At 42.4% G+C, this 15,317-nt stretch overlaps 1 protein-coding gene across 2 annotated transcripts in view; it reads left to right on the forward strand.

Moving 5' to 3' along the window:
* The window catches only part of BMERB1 (bMERB domain containing 1), a 74,833-nt gene that overhangs the window by 9,326 nt on the left and 50,190 nt on the right, over positions 1 to 15,317 (forward strand). Inside the window, exon 1 of one of the 2 annotated variants that reach the window (XM_069809994.1) lies at positions 8,036 to 8,294. The exons of the other annotated variant lie outside the window; for it this stretch is intronic. Within the exon in view, the coding sequence (XP_069666095.1) occupies positions 8,189 to 8,294 (106 nt within the window). The 5' untranslated portion in view covers positions 8,036 to 8,188. Of the gene's footprint in view, positions 1 to 8,035; positions 8,295 to 15,317 lie in introns of those variants that run through there. 2 annotated transcript variants of the gene reach the window in all.

Consider the following 15,317-nt stretch of genomic DNA (forward strand, 5'->3'; position numbering starts at 1 on the left):
CCGGTACATATATGCCTCACATAGGTAATATTTTTTTCTACTTCTGTCTAATACTCCTGTGCTTAACCAGCCAAAGACTGTATGTGCTCCCTGAATTTCAAAGTTACACTGAGAATTAACATTCAGTTGCCAGTCCACAATGATCAAAGTTACTTTAATCCATTTTAAACAAGAAGGAAGAATGCAGATTACATATCTGTATGAGGGTTGCATATACTCTTCAACATCATCCACCCTAACAAACACTGCCTTTCCTTTTTTTGTAGTTTATTAATTTAATGTGGCAGTGCCCAAAAGGCTTGCACCATGTATCCAGATAGAAAAACAGACTTCATTGCAAAGAGTATAGTAAAATGCATCGTTCCCCTCCATGCAACGCTAGTAACAATTACAGTTATTTGTTCTGAGAGAGGTCTCAGCACCAGAAAAGACTAATGAAGTGTGGAGTATGTTCGGAAACGGCATTGTCAAGGACAGCTCTGCTGTAGCAGCGGGTACGTGAGAGAACTTCAGAAACTGAAGGATGGGCCTTTTTGTTTACTATGTTCAGGGAAAGCCAGCTGTGAAGTGGGGCTGTAAAACAACAGGAAAAAGGACAGCAGGTCAGAGTCTGTGTGCACACTCATGGTTTTTGTGAGTGATGTAACGTGGGACACCTATGCAAATACTCCCCTCTGCTAGAAGACCTTAAATATGGGATCTTGATGCAGTTACCCTTCCCCATTTTACACTGTCAAGACTGGTTAAATCAAAGACAGACCAAGAGGGAGCATGAATATATAGCCTAGTAGGTAGTTCAGTCACCAGAGATATAGGGAGAGTGGGAATATGCGGTTCCCAGTTCTGTTACTGTACTTTATCCAATTACAACAGAAGTAAAATGCATAAGCACTCAGATAGCTGTGATAAATACCGTGTCTGGCCCATACGGACTCACAAACCATGCACACAAAGTTCTACACCACGAGATCCTTTATCTGTGAAGGAAGTGTCAGCTTCGTTCTGAATTGTGTGTCTCTTTACAGGGTATAATTTGGCAGCAGGGTAAATTAAGTTACTACATTCTTGCCTGGAATCAGTATATAAGTATCTCACTATAAGTAAGATGTGCACTTAGTGTGTGCATACATAAGAATAAACCCTCACATTATTACTTCTTTGATTTGTCAGGAAAGCAGCCTTCCTCTCATTGCACAAATATTAAGAAAATACAAGATTTTTGATGAGGAGTTCTTTTTCCACTGCTAGTCTTTTCCTTTCTCTTGTTCTATGCTGGCCTGGAGAAATCTACCTCTCAAAGCCTGCTTCCCTGTGGTATTCTTATCTTACCATTGGTTATATCTCTCTGTGAAGTAAAAAGCACCTTTACTTATCTACTAAAGGTGTTCAGCGGCTTCCATTTCATGCATCACATACTTTTACATCCAAAATGTAACAAGAGTGTTAGCTGCAGCTGATTTACCATGATACACCAGTGAGACTGAAGGATTTTGCAGTAGTTCAATGGCTAGCTCAGAATGGTCATCATATAGTAATGAATTATGATGCGTTGATAGTAATTACACCTGATATGATATGGCAAGTACCTCTACAGTGTTTTGCTTACTGTTTTGGGGCAGAAGTTGAAAAAACAATAGAATAATAGGTTCTGTATCACTGAAGGCCAAGTTTGGAGAGAAATTAAAGTCATAAAGAAACCCTTTCAGAATTCAGGGCTGGGACGTTATAGATTCCAGTTCCAGTGAAGGGGGCAGCGAAACGCTCCACAGAAGTGATGGACATGCCTGTTAGGGTGCAAGGGTAGTGGAGCACATACACTGCATAGGAACATGGATCAGGAAGACACTGACAGTCTTTTTGTGTGCCTCACAGCTTGTAAGCAGTTTTGAGCTCTCTATGTAAGATCCAAACTTGTGAAGGTAAAATGGAGGCTTACAGAAAGTCACCTTTACATTTTGGACTAAGTGAAATGACGAAAGGCTCAGGCCCTAAGAGAGCTGTGCTTGGGGATGCATGCTGCTGTGTTTGCAAATTTTACACAGTACATTTATTACTTTAAAATGGACATGCCCACATACACACTGAAATATTGTCTGCTGTGTTTGCAAGTCTCCTAAAATGGCCCAGACCAATTTATCTTAACATCTAAGTTTACTGAACTCAAACATCCTGTAGCTATGGCCACCCGTCACTGATACAAAAGCCACCTGCACAATGATGACTCACCTGCACAACAGTCAGTCCAGTCATAGCACTGGAGTTGGCTCCAAATGCCAAAAATAAGACTCTTACACAGACAGCTTCACTACCCGTGGTATTAGTAACATATCTGACAGATGCTATAACAGCTTTTTCTGTAAAATTTGTACCTTAAAAATAGAGTAAATGTAGAAAGAGTCTACTAAGACAAAAATAAAATGAGAAGGAAAAATGTTTAGAGAAGTATGCTTCTGAAATCTGTATTATGGTTGTAACTACAGCCATCGGTCTGTGCAGATTGTTTCCATTCTTTCTACGAGACATATGACCTGTCTCTTCTGCTACTGCATCTCCTGAATTTGTGCTGTGTTTTCTGACCTTCTATACTAAAAATAGCTGAGATAAATCTAAATAAGTGGAAAATAGTGTGCCAGCTTTAGTAGTCTCTACTACTCACCTCCCAGGAACATTTGTAAATAGGCTCAGTACAGGTACAGGCGTGATTGTCAAACACAGACACTTAAAAACTTGGCATAGCTCAGGATAGGCCATTGATTTATCAGTTCAGTTTCACCCAAACTGTGTTTTAAACTGCCCAAATGTTTAACAAGGTATGTCCAGCCTAGACTGTGTTTTGGGAGCTCAATCCTGCAAGCGTCTGTCTTGATTTGAGATAGAAAAGCAATTAAGTACTCCTCCTTAGAGTTATCTAAATATTTGCTACATCAGACTCAACTTCACAGGGTAGATCTCCAAATTTGGATAAGAGATAGGCAGTCGGATGCTGTAGCTCCAGTGCTGCCAGTTAACATTTATTGCACACAAGTCACATCATAAGCAGCAATATGCAGAGATTTAAAAAAATAGAAAATTTCCCTAGAAAAAGTTTCTAGAACACAAAGTGCTTTAGTCCAACCCAGAGCCTGTGAAGCGTGTCATATCTAACACATAATTAGTGGCACCCCGATCACTAAAATTTGCCATTAAATGCTCATCTTTTGCTTCCATAGTTCTACTAGAAATTCAGCTTTGGAGAAATAGTAAGCTGAATATATAGTCAATTTTTTTCTTGGTGCATGTTTGATGAAACAATGACACATAGAAACCAGCGCTACATTCATACAATATTTCACATGGAAACATTATTAAAAAATTTAAAAATCAGAATAAGATGATATTTAATAGGTGTTCAGGTAGAAATACTTATGAACACTCAAAATATTTGGATCACTGTCATACCTCAGACTTAGGATGTTAAATTCAAGGCATCTCATTCGCCTTTTAACAAGCTCATTAGAATGCCTTGCTTGCCTGCAATACACACTGCATTTAAGCTATATATGCACTTTTCTATCCTCACAGAGATGTAGGGTAGCTGTGGAAAAGGACCAATATCCTAGTTACTTTACTGCAACTATTTTCAATTATTTATGAAGTTACTTTAGCCTAAAAAATATTTTTAAAGGAATGGTTAATATATGGAAAGGCTGTAATTCTAAATAAATAAGTATAAAAAAGGCACGAGCTAGGATTGATAAAAAAGGGAACAATATAATAAGGACATGCATTGGCTTATGAATCCAGGCCCTCATTCTGCACAGGTTGTGCTACAGCAGATCCTCTTTCAAGTGCAGAATGGCACAGCCCAGGCTTCTGGCAACTGTTTCATGCTAGCATGAAATTGAAAGTGGAAGCTTACAGCAAGAAAGTATTTTCTGTATCAAGGATCTTCCTGTAATTTTTAGCTATGCCATTCCCCTCTTTTTAATTAGATCATATTTAATTATGACTCTGAATAGCAAATGAGATTTACTCTGGTCTAATACAGATCTTTTAGGGAGAGTGATAACACAAATCTAAGAAATACACTTAGAATGACACAGACCTCATTTTCTGTGATAACTTGAATTTGAAATATAGTAAGATCCCATTTACTCAGACAAGCTCATACTGTGTTACGACACAGGCTAGGGACACTAACACGTTAGAACCATTTTCCCCGCTGTGTAAAGCTGTCTATATAGACTGGTCATAATGATTTGGGAACAGGTGAAATACAAGGTACAGATTTACCACTACAGCTCCCAGGACAGCACACTGCTGCCATATCACATGATATGGCCGTAGCCGCAGCGCTGCAGAGATCCTCATTCATTGGTAAACACTGTGCTGAGTGAAGCTTTGTCCGTTTACCCACAGTGCTCACCCTGGCCATGTGGCACACCAGTATGTAGCGGGGATTCTGGCTGCAGCAGCCTCAGACAACCCCTGTGCTAGGTGACGACACTCTCATGTCTACTCATACCACAGGATGAAGTTGGGTCTTTGAAAAAGTCATGAACTGGCTGAATTTCAAGCACAGGTAAAACCCATTATTGCATATTGTTTTATGTGAATGGTGCCCTACTACAACCCTGTTGTGTTAAGGGGTTGTGCAGATTCTTCAGCGTACTTGTGGTCCTCTGTCTTCACACAGCAACTCTGCTGCATCGGATCATGCAGGGGAGGAAGCGTCACGAAGCTAAGTCTGTGCCTTCTAAAATCTGTTTGACTACCAGGTTTGCCACCAGACAGGCATTTTCCTTTAATGCTCTATCACAGCCTTTCACCTCTGCCAGGACATTTTTGTGCCATGCATATGCCTGGCAAGTGAGATCTGGAGGTGGCAGAGAGGCTGTAGCACAGTAGTGTGAACATGTGGAGGATGACACCCCGCCAGGCTCCTAACGCAGCGCTGAAACCGTTTGTGGGATGCAGGGTCAGAGGTTGCACAGGGTACCAGGAATAACCAGGGAAATTCTAAGGATCTGGAACTACAAAGAACCCTAAGAGCTGAGGGATGAAGATTCAAGAGAAGGCATTTTCACGGGAAGTAAGATTAACCATGACACCAAATATTAAGGAATTATGGTAACTCCTCCAACACAGAAATGTTCTGAAACGAGACTTAGTGTTTTAAAAAAAATTATAGGATAGATTCATAGGAGTCCCACAACCTGTGTTATGCAAGCAGTCAACTTACATAAGCACAGTGCCCCTTCTGTCCCTTCTAGATATGGATCTGGGTATTTATGCTTGCAAAATGGAATAACTGCATAATCCACTTAATTGCATTTTGTTTCATCAGCTGAGTTGCAGGTTTTTATTATAATGATAAATCAGTGAAAAACCTGGGCAGAATTTTAACCCTTTGTTATTTTTGTGTTAGAATGACTATATTGTCTGACAAAGAACAATGACCCTGACTTTTATCTTCACTGTAGGCTGCCCCAGACCCACTGAGCAGTTTAGAAAACCCTTTTGATATACTAGATGTGCCCATAAAGGCAAGAGAGCTCTGAGAACTTCAAGCTGAGAAATCTGAGATGAATCTAAGAAGCTCCATGAAAGCAAAGACCATTTTCCCCCAGCAGATTTACAAGCCATACTGCCATTTAGGGATTTTTGCTGAGTAAAGTGTGCCCATTGTTATATATAGTCTTGTGTCTGCCATGGGACATCAGTGATGTCTAATGGAGGCCAAAGAGCAATAGATAGGAGAGTGGATTTGCCAACTGCCGCTGACCAGCTATAGCTCCTGATGGCAGGACTGTGTTCAGAAATGGGAACTAAAGCAATCAGGGGAAATGACCACAAGAGCAAAGTGCACATCTGTTTTTCTACCAGGCATTATCTTATGAGCATTGAGAAGAGACCTGAATTTTTATATTTTCTTCCTTAACAGTTCTTTCAGCAGAAGAAAACCAACCTTCATCAGTAAAGGAATGCATATATATTACTGAGGTGCACAGAAGGGCATCATTAGTAGGGAAGAAATTTAATTCCACTTGCAAATGCAGCAGTGACAATGCTCCAAAGTCGTGATAGCAAAAATGCTAATCTTAGAACATTAGCAAAATAATTGGTACATACTTAGGCCCTAGTCTTGCAAAAACTTTTGTGCAAATGAGCTCAGCAGGACAGCTTCCACATACCTGCTCTTAGGTTTAACAGCCTGCAGGACTGGGCCCTTACTGGATCTTGTGACTTTTTCAAAATGGGCAGGTGAAAACTTCCTAGATACAATAAATCACCTTATACATTCTTTGCCTAACATAAGTGAACTCTGTGCATCCAAGTTTCTAGCCAGTGGGTGTTTTTATCCCATACTAACAAATGCAGAGCTTTAAATATTCAACCATTTCTAGCATCATTCCTCCATCTCCTAACCAATGTACTTGGATTATAATTACCTAAAAAACTTCAAGGGAAGGATTGAACCTAAATAGTCCTCAGATCCACCAAAAATTGGCCCTTCTCCCTGATCAGCCTGTTTCCCTTAGTCCAACTCTCATCCAGATCCCAGATGGGCTCTTATGTTCCTCCCACACTTTGTGTTCCTCACTTCTACAAGTGAGTCAGTCCAGCCCACCCCAGCAGGCAGCTGCACTGTCACCCCAAATCAGCTGTGCAGAGTGCTGCCACCAGCTTTTCTGCTTGACTCACAGCTCTGTTTGGGCTCCATCTCTAAAGGCCAAAACCAGTGAGGATGGAGCATTGCATACTCAACAAGAGCTCTTCCAGCATGTCTGGTGCTCAAATCATGGCATATCCCTGGGGAGCACAGCTGACACAGAAAAATCACCTGAAGACCTCCTAAAACATTGTACAACTCATTGTAATTTGTTAGCTAATTCCAATTCTCAGAAAAAGCAGAGAAATGATAACAGATATTTTCAGTGTTACAATTTTAAAACTGATGTGGAGGTTTTCTCTCCTCCAACATGTGAAGCACTCCCAAACAAAACTGTTCATGAGTATAGCAGCAATGTGCGTCAGTCCAATTAGTAAGTACATCACTGAATATACAGGTAGGACTTCTAAAGTGTTGATAATTGAAGGGCAAGACAAAGTTTGTAAGCAAAAGTAGGCGACAAACAAACAAGCTTTCATGCACCCAGTATGCATTCAGCATTACCAGTACACCATGACTCTTCATAAATCGGGCAAGGAGTGCTAAAACCCTGATTTGCTGTGGGGCACGTGACAACCTGCCTAACTCCTGCTTCATTGTCTTTATGTCAGGAACGCTACTACATACAGTAAAGTGCAAGGGAATTTCCCTAGGAAAGGTACTCTCCAACCATAAAATGCTGTTCAGGGATTTTATCCATATAACCTCCCCTACAATAAAAGAAGAAATTAATAACAACAGCAATAATTATCACCACACTTGTGCTTTCTGCATAGTCATCTCCTTCTCTTCCAATCCCAGCAGGCCGCATAAGCAGCAAAGCCATGAAAAATACATACGGTTACGAGAAATACAAAATCCCGTCACTTGTTTGGGTGCTGTCCTCTGGCTTTTGGCAGCACGATGCGGGAATGAGTGTTATTCCATCCAGTGCAGGACCTTCAGGAAAGCCAAAGGCTGCATGCACAGCAACCCGAGATGTGTTAGACTGCAAAAGCCACGAGTAGCTGCGGATTTTACCCCTGCTGCCCAGCTGCTCAGGCCAGAAGCTGTGCTCCGTGCTGCACCGGCCACAAGAAGGACAGTCCTCCCGTGCCCTGATGTGAGCGTATTTACTAACTCTCGCTCGCCCGAGTCGCTTCGGCTATGCGATGGGAGCGCACGCCGCAGGTGCAGGGATGGGCAGAGACAAAACGGGCCAGCCACGGGCTCCGACCTGCGCGGCAGCGCCGCCGTGGAGGTCAGTCTGCCCACCCAAGCGGGAGGGAGGGAACGGCCCGGCCCGGGCGGGCGGGGCGCGTGTGCAGCATGTGCCGGGCGAGGCCCCCGCGGGGGGTTACGGCGCGCATTGTTTCCCTGCCTCCCCCCGCCCCAGCCCCGCACTGAGCATGTGCGCGGCGCCCTTTCCCCCGCCCGCGGGCTCCCGTTCCGCGCAGAGGAGCGGTGAGCTCCGCGGCGTCTCCGCGGCGGTCGGGCCGCAGCCCCGCTGGCATGGAGTGAGCTGCGGAGCCCCGCGCCGCCCGGCCCGGCCCGGCCATGGAGCTGAGGAGGTCCATCTCGGCCAGCGCGGAGGCCGACAGACCGATGAGGCGCTACGGGGCAGTGGAGGAGACGGAGTGGAAGGCGGAGGCGCTGGGAAGAAGTGAGCAGGGGGCGCGGGTCCGGCTGGCCGAGGCAGCCCCGAGCGGCGGGGGGGGGGGGGGCGGCCGGCTGCGGCGCGGCGGTGCGGTCCTCCCGGTCCGGCGAGCGGCGCACGCCGGGGGCTCCCGTTAGCAGGGCGAAGCCACCTCGGGCTTCTCGGGGAGGAAGGTTGGTGTGACCATTTTGCCCTCCGAGGCCGGTGATTCCCTCGGGGGGGCTGTGTCGGCGGGAAACGGCTTTTCTCTGTCGAGGGACGGGGCAGCAAAGGGCCGGAGCCGTGCCGGTGCAGCTCCGGGCACTTCAGCGTCTCCTTGCGAAACGGGTTGCTCGCTCGCTCCGCAGAGTGAAGCGATGAGCGGGGTGGCTGAGGAAGGGTGACTGGGACGCTAGCTCTCCCTCGTTGTTTACTTGGTGGGATTTAATATATGGCTGGTCATAAATATTGGTAGTCTTTGACGTGCTTCACATTTGAAAGGCACAGATGACAACTGCGTTATTCCCTCTCCTGATCTCAGGCAGAGGGTACAGGAATGCAGCACTTAGTTCACTTCTTCAGTGGTTGCACTGTATTTACGAGTTCAGCAAATGCTCTGTGGTAGAAGAGCTTTCTTGAAATCATAATTTTCCAGAAAGCAGCAGTTGACATAACCTTTCCCAAGCGCCGATGGAAAGAGTAGTTAACTTGAACTGGCAACCACGTATCTTTTTATCCATGGGACCTTGTCTTCTTTAAGATAGCCATTATTACCCTTGTATTGGCAGAACTATCTTCTTTACAACCTAAGCCTGTGAACCCCTTCTAATTTTCCAGGTAACCACTGAGGCAAGAAATCTTCAAAAGACTGTCACAAAGAGCTCTATACTAGTATAAAGACAACAATTTTCTAAGTTTCATCAAGTGTTTGGTTAGGCCACAGGAAAAAAAGCATTATGTGTATCTGTTGTGACACCTTCATCTTGGCTGATACTGGGGTTGCTGATATTCTTGATTCACCATCCATCTTTTGATGTGCATTGTGAAGTCTCACCTGGATGCCTTTTAACACCCCATGGCTTTGCAGCATCCTTGTAGCAGATTTTAGCCAGCACTTTTGCTATGTTTAGACTTTTCAGATACTGCTGTGTTCTGGAATCATACTTCACCTCTGGCTTCAGTTTTTCATGCATATGTTACTGTCTACCATATGCTGATGACAGGGCTGTAACTCTCCCACTCTGATGCTTCAGTTGCAGTGTTGGTTTTGTTGCAGTGCCTGGCATAGGTTCAGGACTGAGTAACTCCACACTTTCTAAAATGAAATTGAAGACTGAAATCACTGTTGACTGAGTTGGTTGACTCAGACGCATGCAACAGTTTTGCAGGTTCTCTGGCATGATACAGACATGTGCTTTTCTTGTTCTCGTAAATACACCTGGTTTTGTTCCAGAGCTCAGGAGCTGAGTGCAGTGCAGCACTTGTAATAACAATAATAACTGGTAGCTTGAGGTGACAGAAGGGTTATGTCTTGCAAGCTTTGGACAAAAGGTCATCTGTTTGGCAGAGGGCAACGCGGAGGCTGAGTGGGAGACCTGATCTGCTCAAAAATATGTGCTCCGCATTGAGCTTCCACCCAAATCACAGCTTGACCAGGTACCAGAATGGGCTGTTGGCAGGACTAGAACCAAGTGTCCAGGTGTCTGCACCCTGGCTCTGCTGCTCAGCTGCCCTTCTACACAGTAGATTCGGTTTAATGAGAATATTTATCTGTGTATAACAATTTAGATATAGAATAGGAAGTAGTCTAGAGGCCACGGTCTGTTCTTTGAGAAGTAGAAAATTATTATATTAAGACTTCGCTGTTTGAATAATTGATCTGTTTTGTTTGCTCATAGGCTTCAACTTTCTTAAAATACTGTGGAAAATGCTATTAAATGGTAGCTGGTTTAGATGATCCCTGCATATCTTTCCTATTTAATACTAACACTGCCTTCTGGTCACACTTTTGCATTGATTAAAAATAAATAGATCTTACTATTTACTTTAATGCTCCCTTACAGCATAGGTCCTAAATTGCATGGCATGATGACAGTAGTCTCCAGAAGGTGTGGGAAGAAGCTGAAAAAGCATCATCCCCTTTTTTAATAATGTCAACAATTAGCCTTTGGTATTTGCATATTGTTTTAAATATGAAATGCTAAGTAATGGTATTAACAAAAGCAGAAGCCTATTACTGCATATGCATCTGCCATTTTTTCTCTGATGATTTGTTGTGTCTTAAATGAGGATCTCTTTGGAGGTAGAACTTGTGTATCTGTACAACACTCTGCACAGTGGAGTGCTGTTTCCTGGTTGGTGCCTTTTTATGCGAATGTAGTCATATCACAAGAGAATGTACATCCTGATTATGTCCATTACAGCAAGAATGTCACGGAAGTTAGGTAGTTTCTCTTTAATTTGTTAAATGGAAAGGGAGCTCTGTGCTAAGTTCTCTATCTGTGGTACAGAAAACATGGCTGGTTATTGGTTATAACCAAAGATGGGTTACATCTTAGCAATGAAGTGTAACATCATGCACATTCCTATTCTACAATGCCCTCTTTCAGCCAGATTATCAACACAGTTAAGCTGGTTCACAGTAGCTGAGGATCTGATGCCCTACAACCTGAAAAGTCTCCAGTGGGTTTGTATGCAGAATACAAAGCCTATTGTTTAAAGGTGTCTCTTTAACAAGACACTGAAGCCTTTCTCTTCATATACAGGAGGGAGTTTCCAAGGAGTAGAGAACATTAAAAATTACGTTTTTACCGTGTATAGAGCACCTCATGCATTTTCTAGTGCATGCATGTAAAAAACAGTCAGGCTTATAAATTGTCAGGCTTGTATAATAATAATAATGTGGTTACAGCCTTCTCAGTAAATGATCTTTACAATATAGTCTTGGGGAGTCTGCTCTGAAGCAGAGCACTCAAGCATTTTGGTCAGTCCTCATTACCAAGTGCACAGCTTCATTTAGAATCATCTGCCTTGCCATCAGCAGGGACTCATAATGCCCTGATTAAATAACTGCATGCCACACCAGGGAAATAGCCACAAAGAAACAAAGCAGTTTTTCACCATCCTTTTGAACATTGCACTTCTTGGATAACATTTCTGCTGATCTTTTCCTTCCGCCTTCAGTTTGTGTGAGGTCTGGAAGTAAATGCAAAACTCGCAGTGAATGCCCCAGCTTCAGTCAGTATAAGGAAGCAGAAATGCAAGAAAACCCCAAAGGTTATGTTTTGATGCAATTTACTTCACCATGAAATTTGCTTATTGTTTTCATTTGAATGGTAACTCAGCATTGGAGGTAAGCTGCCGCACTCCTATATTGCAGAGGTCCATCTTTTCAACTGTTTTGGAATATGAAGTGAATATTAGGAGAAAGGGGCCCTATTACAGGCCAGCACTGAAGAGGAAGCTGGAGATTCCCAACATGAGACTCAGTAGTAGCATGAATCCTTTGTAGCCAGCTTTACTTCTCTCCCTTCGTGCTGTGAATGTTTTATCACAGATTATGTCCAGGCAAGGTACTGTGAGATGGCAGTGCACTCCGGAACAGCACCAGTGGGGTGATTTTATCTAGTTCTGAGATTGCTATGATTTGTTCCAACAGCAGAAAGATAGTACTATTCCCAAGTTTACAGAGGTCCTGGGCTGACACCTGTGAAAGCTTATTTCACCATGTTCAGTTAGTTTATCTTGAAAACCTTCCTAAGCTTGTTAGCCAGAAAGAGATTCTTGTATGTATTTCTATGCTCTGCTGCTGAGCACTGAGAGTGGTTCAAACACTGAAAATATGCACTATTTAATATTTTGCATTTGCATTCCTTGGCAGCATGGGAAGGTGGATGGCTTATATCTATCCGGAACATTTCTGGTTCAAGTTTGTTTTAGAAGTGCTGTTATGCACAGAGATGGTCTTTCAGCTTGCAAAAGTTTGAAAAGCTGAAAAGAAAATGACCATAGATTGCAATAACATAGATAGTGGTCCTGTAACCAGGTCATCTTTTCTCTTTGGTGAACAAAAAATGAAGAAAAGGTATTTATACCCTGGTTATGGGCACTTGCTTTATCTAATCTAGTGGGAACTGCTTGCATCGCTTTTAAGGCCTGATTTCATTAACAGAACAGAATGGCTGCATCTTAGAACAGGATCTAGCTCATGATGTTTTAATGTTGCTTAATGACATTTTATAATAATTTGAAGAATTTCTGTTGCAATATTAAAAAAATCAAGTAGCATCAGAGAAGCACACTTGTCTTGAACAGCAAAGCCTGCACAACTAGTGTCCTGTGACATCTCTCTGTCATTCTGGTCACCAACAAGTAGTTAGGATGGGTTTGTATTAATCATATGCCTCTATGTATTAGTCAAAAAGTAGGTAAATGCCAATTCGGTTTTGACTTTTTATGTCAGCTCTATAAAATTTGGAGATTTAATAGCTCTCTATATATCTAGTACAGACAGACTGGATAGAAAGTTGATTCCTGTGAGACATCAGTGCAGTCCTGTGTATTCATGCTGGATTGGTCCCAAGTGACTGTAGAAAAGCAAATTTATTTAGAGTCTAAAAAAGGTGGGCGTAGCCCTGGTACTTGGTGGGGAGTACAGCTGAATGTCCTTATTCTTCTTCCTTCTGTATTGCTTCATGAGAGTGAAAGGTGACTTGTGTTGTCTCACAAGACAGGGAAGGAAATGTCATTAGAAAGTTGCAATGATGCTCAGGGCTGCCAAGTCAGAAACTACAGAGCAATGCTGGGAATTCAGGTTTTCTCAGCATGAGGGAAGAGTCATGAATTGGGACAGACAAGGGGCTGAAGTTTACTCCGCACCGCCCACAGTGGAATCCAAACCTGCATCAATTATACTATCATCTGGTAGTTAAATATTCAAACACACACCTTTGGGCCTTCTTCCATAATACCTCATGTATCGCTGTGACATCCACAAACCCCATTCAGTGCTTTGCATAAAAACTGTTACTGTAACATCTCTCCAGTCAGCCAGGAATGCAGTATGACCCTGCCTATCATGCTCTCATGATACTGTCACTCAGTCTCATCGTGTCTCCACCCTGATTTAAAAAAGAAAAAAAAAAAAGTTTCACAGGCACAAGCAGAATTTATATAGCCTAACTACCACTGCTGTTCTTTCACAGTGATGCCCTTGTGTTACCGTAAATTCCCCTAAATTGTTAATTGTATCTATTACAGGCAATAGAACAGACAAAGCATATTAGCCTTATTCAGACCATCTACTAACATAGGTGAGAAAGAAGCTAACTGAAGGGTGTACACAATTACATTTCTTTTTATACAAGCAGCAAGTCTGCTGGCTTTATGAAGGTCTGAAGACAGGCTTCAAATAGAGAATGTAATTAATATTCTTTCCATGTCTCCATTTAAAAAAAAAAAACCTGTGTAAAAATTTCGAAAAGAGAGTGACCAAGAAATTCAAATGTGACAATAAAACACTAATAGTGAACCCCAGACCTTTTTAGAAAATATTTAACAAAATATTGTAATAAACAAAGACAACTGATTCAAAGGATGATGTCAGTTCTAGATTTTTTTTCTTGTTCATAATTATTAATGTTAACATAATTAGATTGTAGTTCAAGAGGAAAGCAGCCTGTGTCTGATCTGTAAAACCAAGACCGAACTCCCACACTGAAAATCATGAAGAATTTCTAGAAAGGATTGAGGCTGTTTTCTCACCTGCTTCAGTGGCAGTCAGATGGCTCTAAAATTCTCCCACACAGCTTAGTGTTTCTACAAGTCACTGGTGATTTTGGCTAGCACCATGCGCATACAATTTATCTGCATTCTCATTGCTTATCCACTTTTACATGTACTACATCCTGATCCTTCTCCTTCTGCAAAATATTTCTTAAATTGCAAACCTACCACATAATAATCTCCACCAGGTCATTCCTGCATCACCTGTAACTCATAAAGAAGGGTGTATCTGTGTTTTGTGTTACTTCACAAAGAGCCAGGAGAATGATTTACAGAGTAAGACTAATCCAGTTTATACTATCTACACACGGTCTCATTTTTCTAATTCCTCCTCCCACAGCTAGGTGCTCCAGGCAGCTGCTGAAACAGAGGAAGAAGGAAAAGGGAGAACTGGAAATATTTTAGTGCCTCAGAGTGCATTCTTGCTAAAATATTGGTCAACAACTGGAGGAACTGTGACCCTTAGAGCAGCTTCTTCCAGGTGCTACTTCATGTTGGTCTCCCAGTCCACAGAATTCTGTAGCACAGATCCCTACAGAAATATACTTTCCTATCTGGTGACAGAAGTAAAATCAGTTAATGGGCTACTCTTGCCCCCATAGTCTCACTATCATGAGTTTTGCCCTTCCTTCACTTTTCTATCTAGCTATGGGCTATGTGTGTCCAAGGTTTCTCAAAAAAAAGTGCAGCTAATTTACTCCTGAACTTGTTCCATGGTTCTGAACCATGTAATTGTCTGTTGGCAGTACTTTGTATCATACAAAGTCCAACCTGTCCTACAAAACACACACAAATGAGAAAAACTACTGCCAAACCACCCCAATCTAATCAAAGCTAAAGGGGTCGAGTGTAGTAGGAGTCTGGCTAATTCTGGGTAGGGGCTACCTTGCAAAAAACATGTTGGTTATTATGGATCAGGGTCTTACTGCTGCACATCTACTAACATATGTCAGCAAAGACATTTTTGTCAGCCAAGGTACTCATAAATCAGAGGGTTAATGACTTCTAAAATCTCTGTGCCCAACTGTGTGTACCAGGCAGGAAATTAACACTTCATGTGTAATGCAGTGTTTATATTCAAACCAGTGCCAATCAATAATTTTTGCAAAAGTTATAGATGAGGCTAAAGTGTCATATTTGGGACTGTTGCTCATGAATTTTCCTTTTTCCTTTAAAGATATTTTACAGAAAAAAATGCATTAGACCTGGAAAGTAGGACACTTTGAACTACACACATAATCCCTGCTGTTGGTAGCCTGTGGGATT

Source organism: Haliaeetus albicilla, chromosome 22 (genome assembly GCF_947461875.1).
Source record: "Haliaeetus albicilla chromosome 22, bHalAlb1.1, whole genome shotgun sequence".
In the NCBI taxonomy this organism is placed as follows: Eukaryota; Metazoa; Chordata; class Aves; order Accipitriformes; family Accipitridae; genus Haliaeetus; species Haliaeetus albicilla.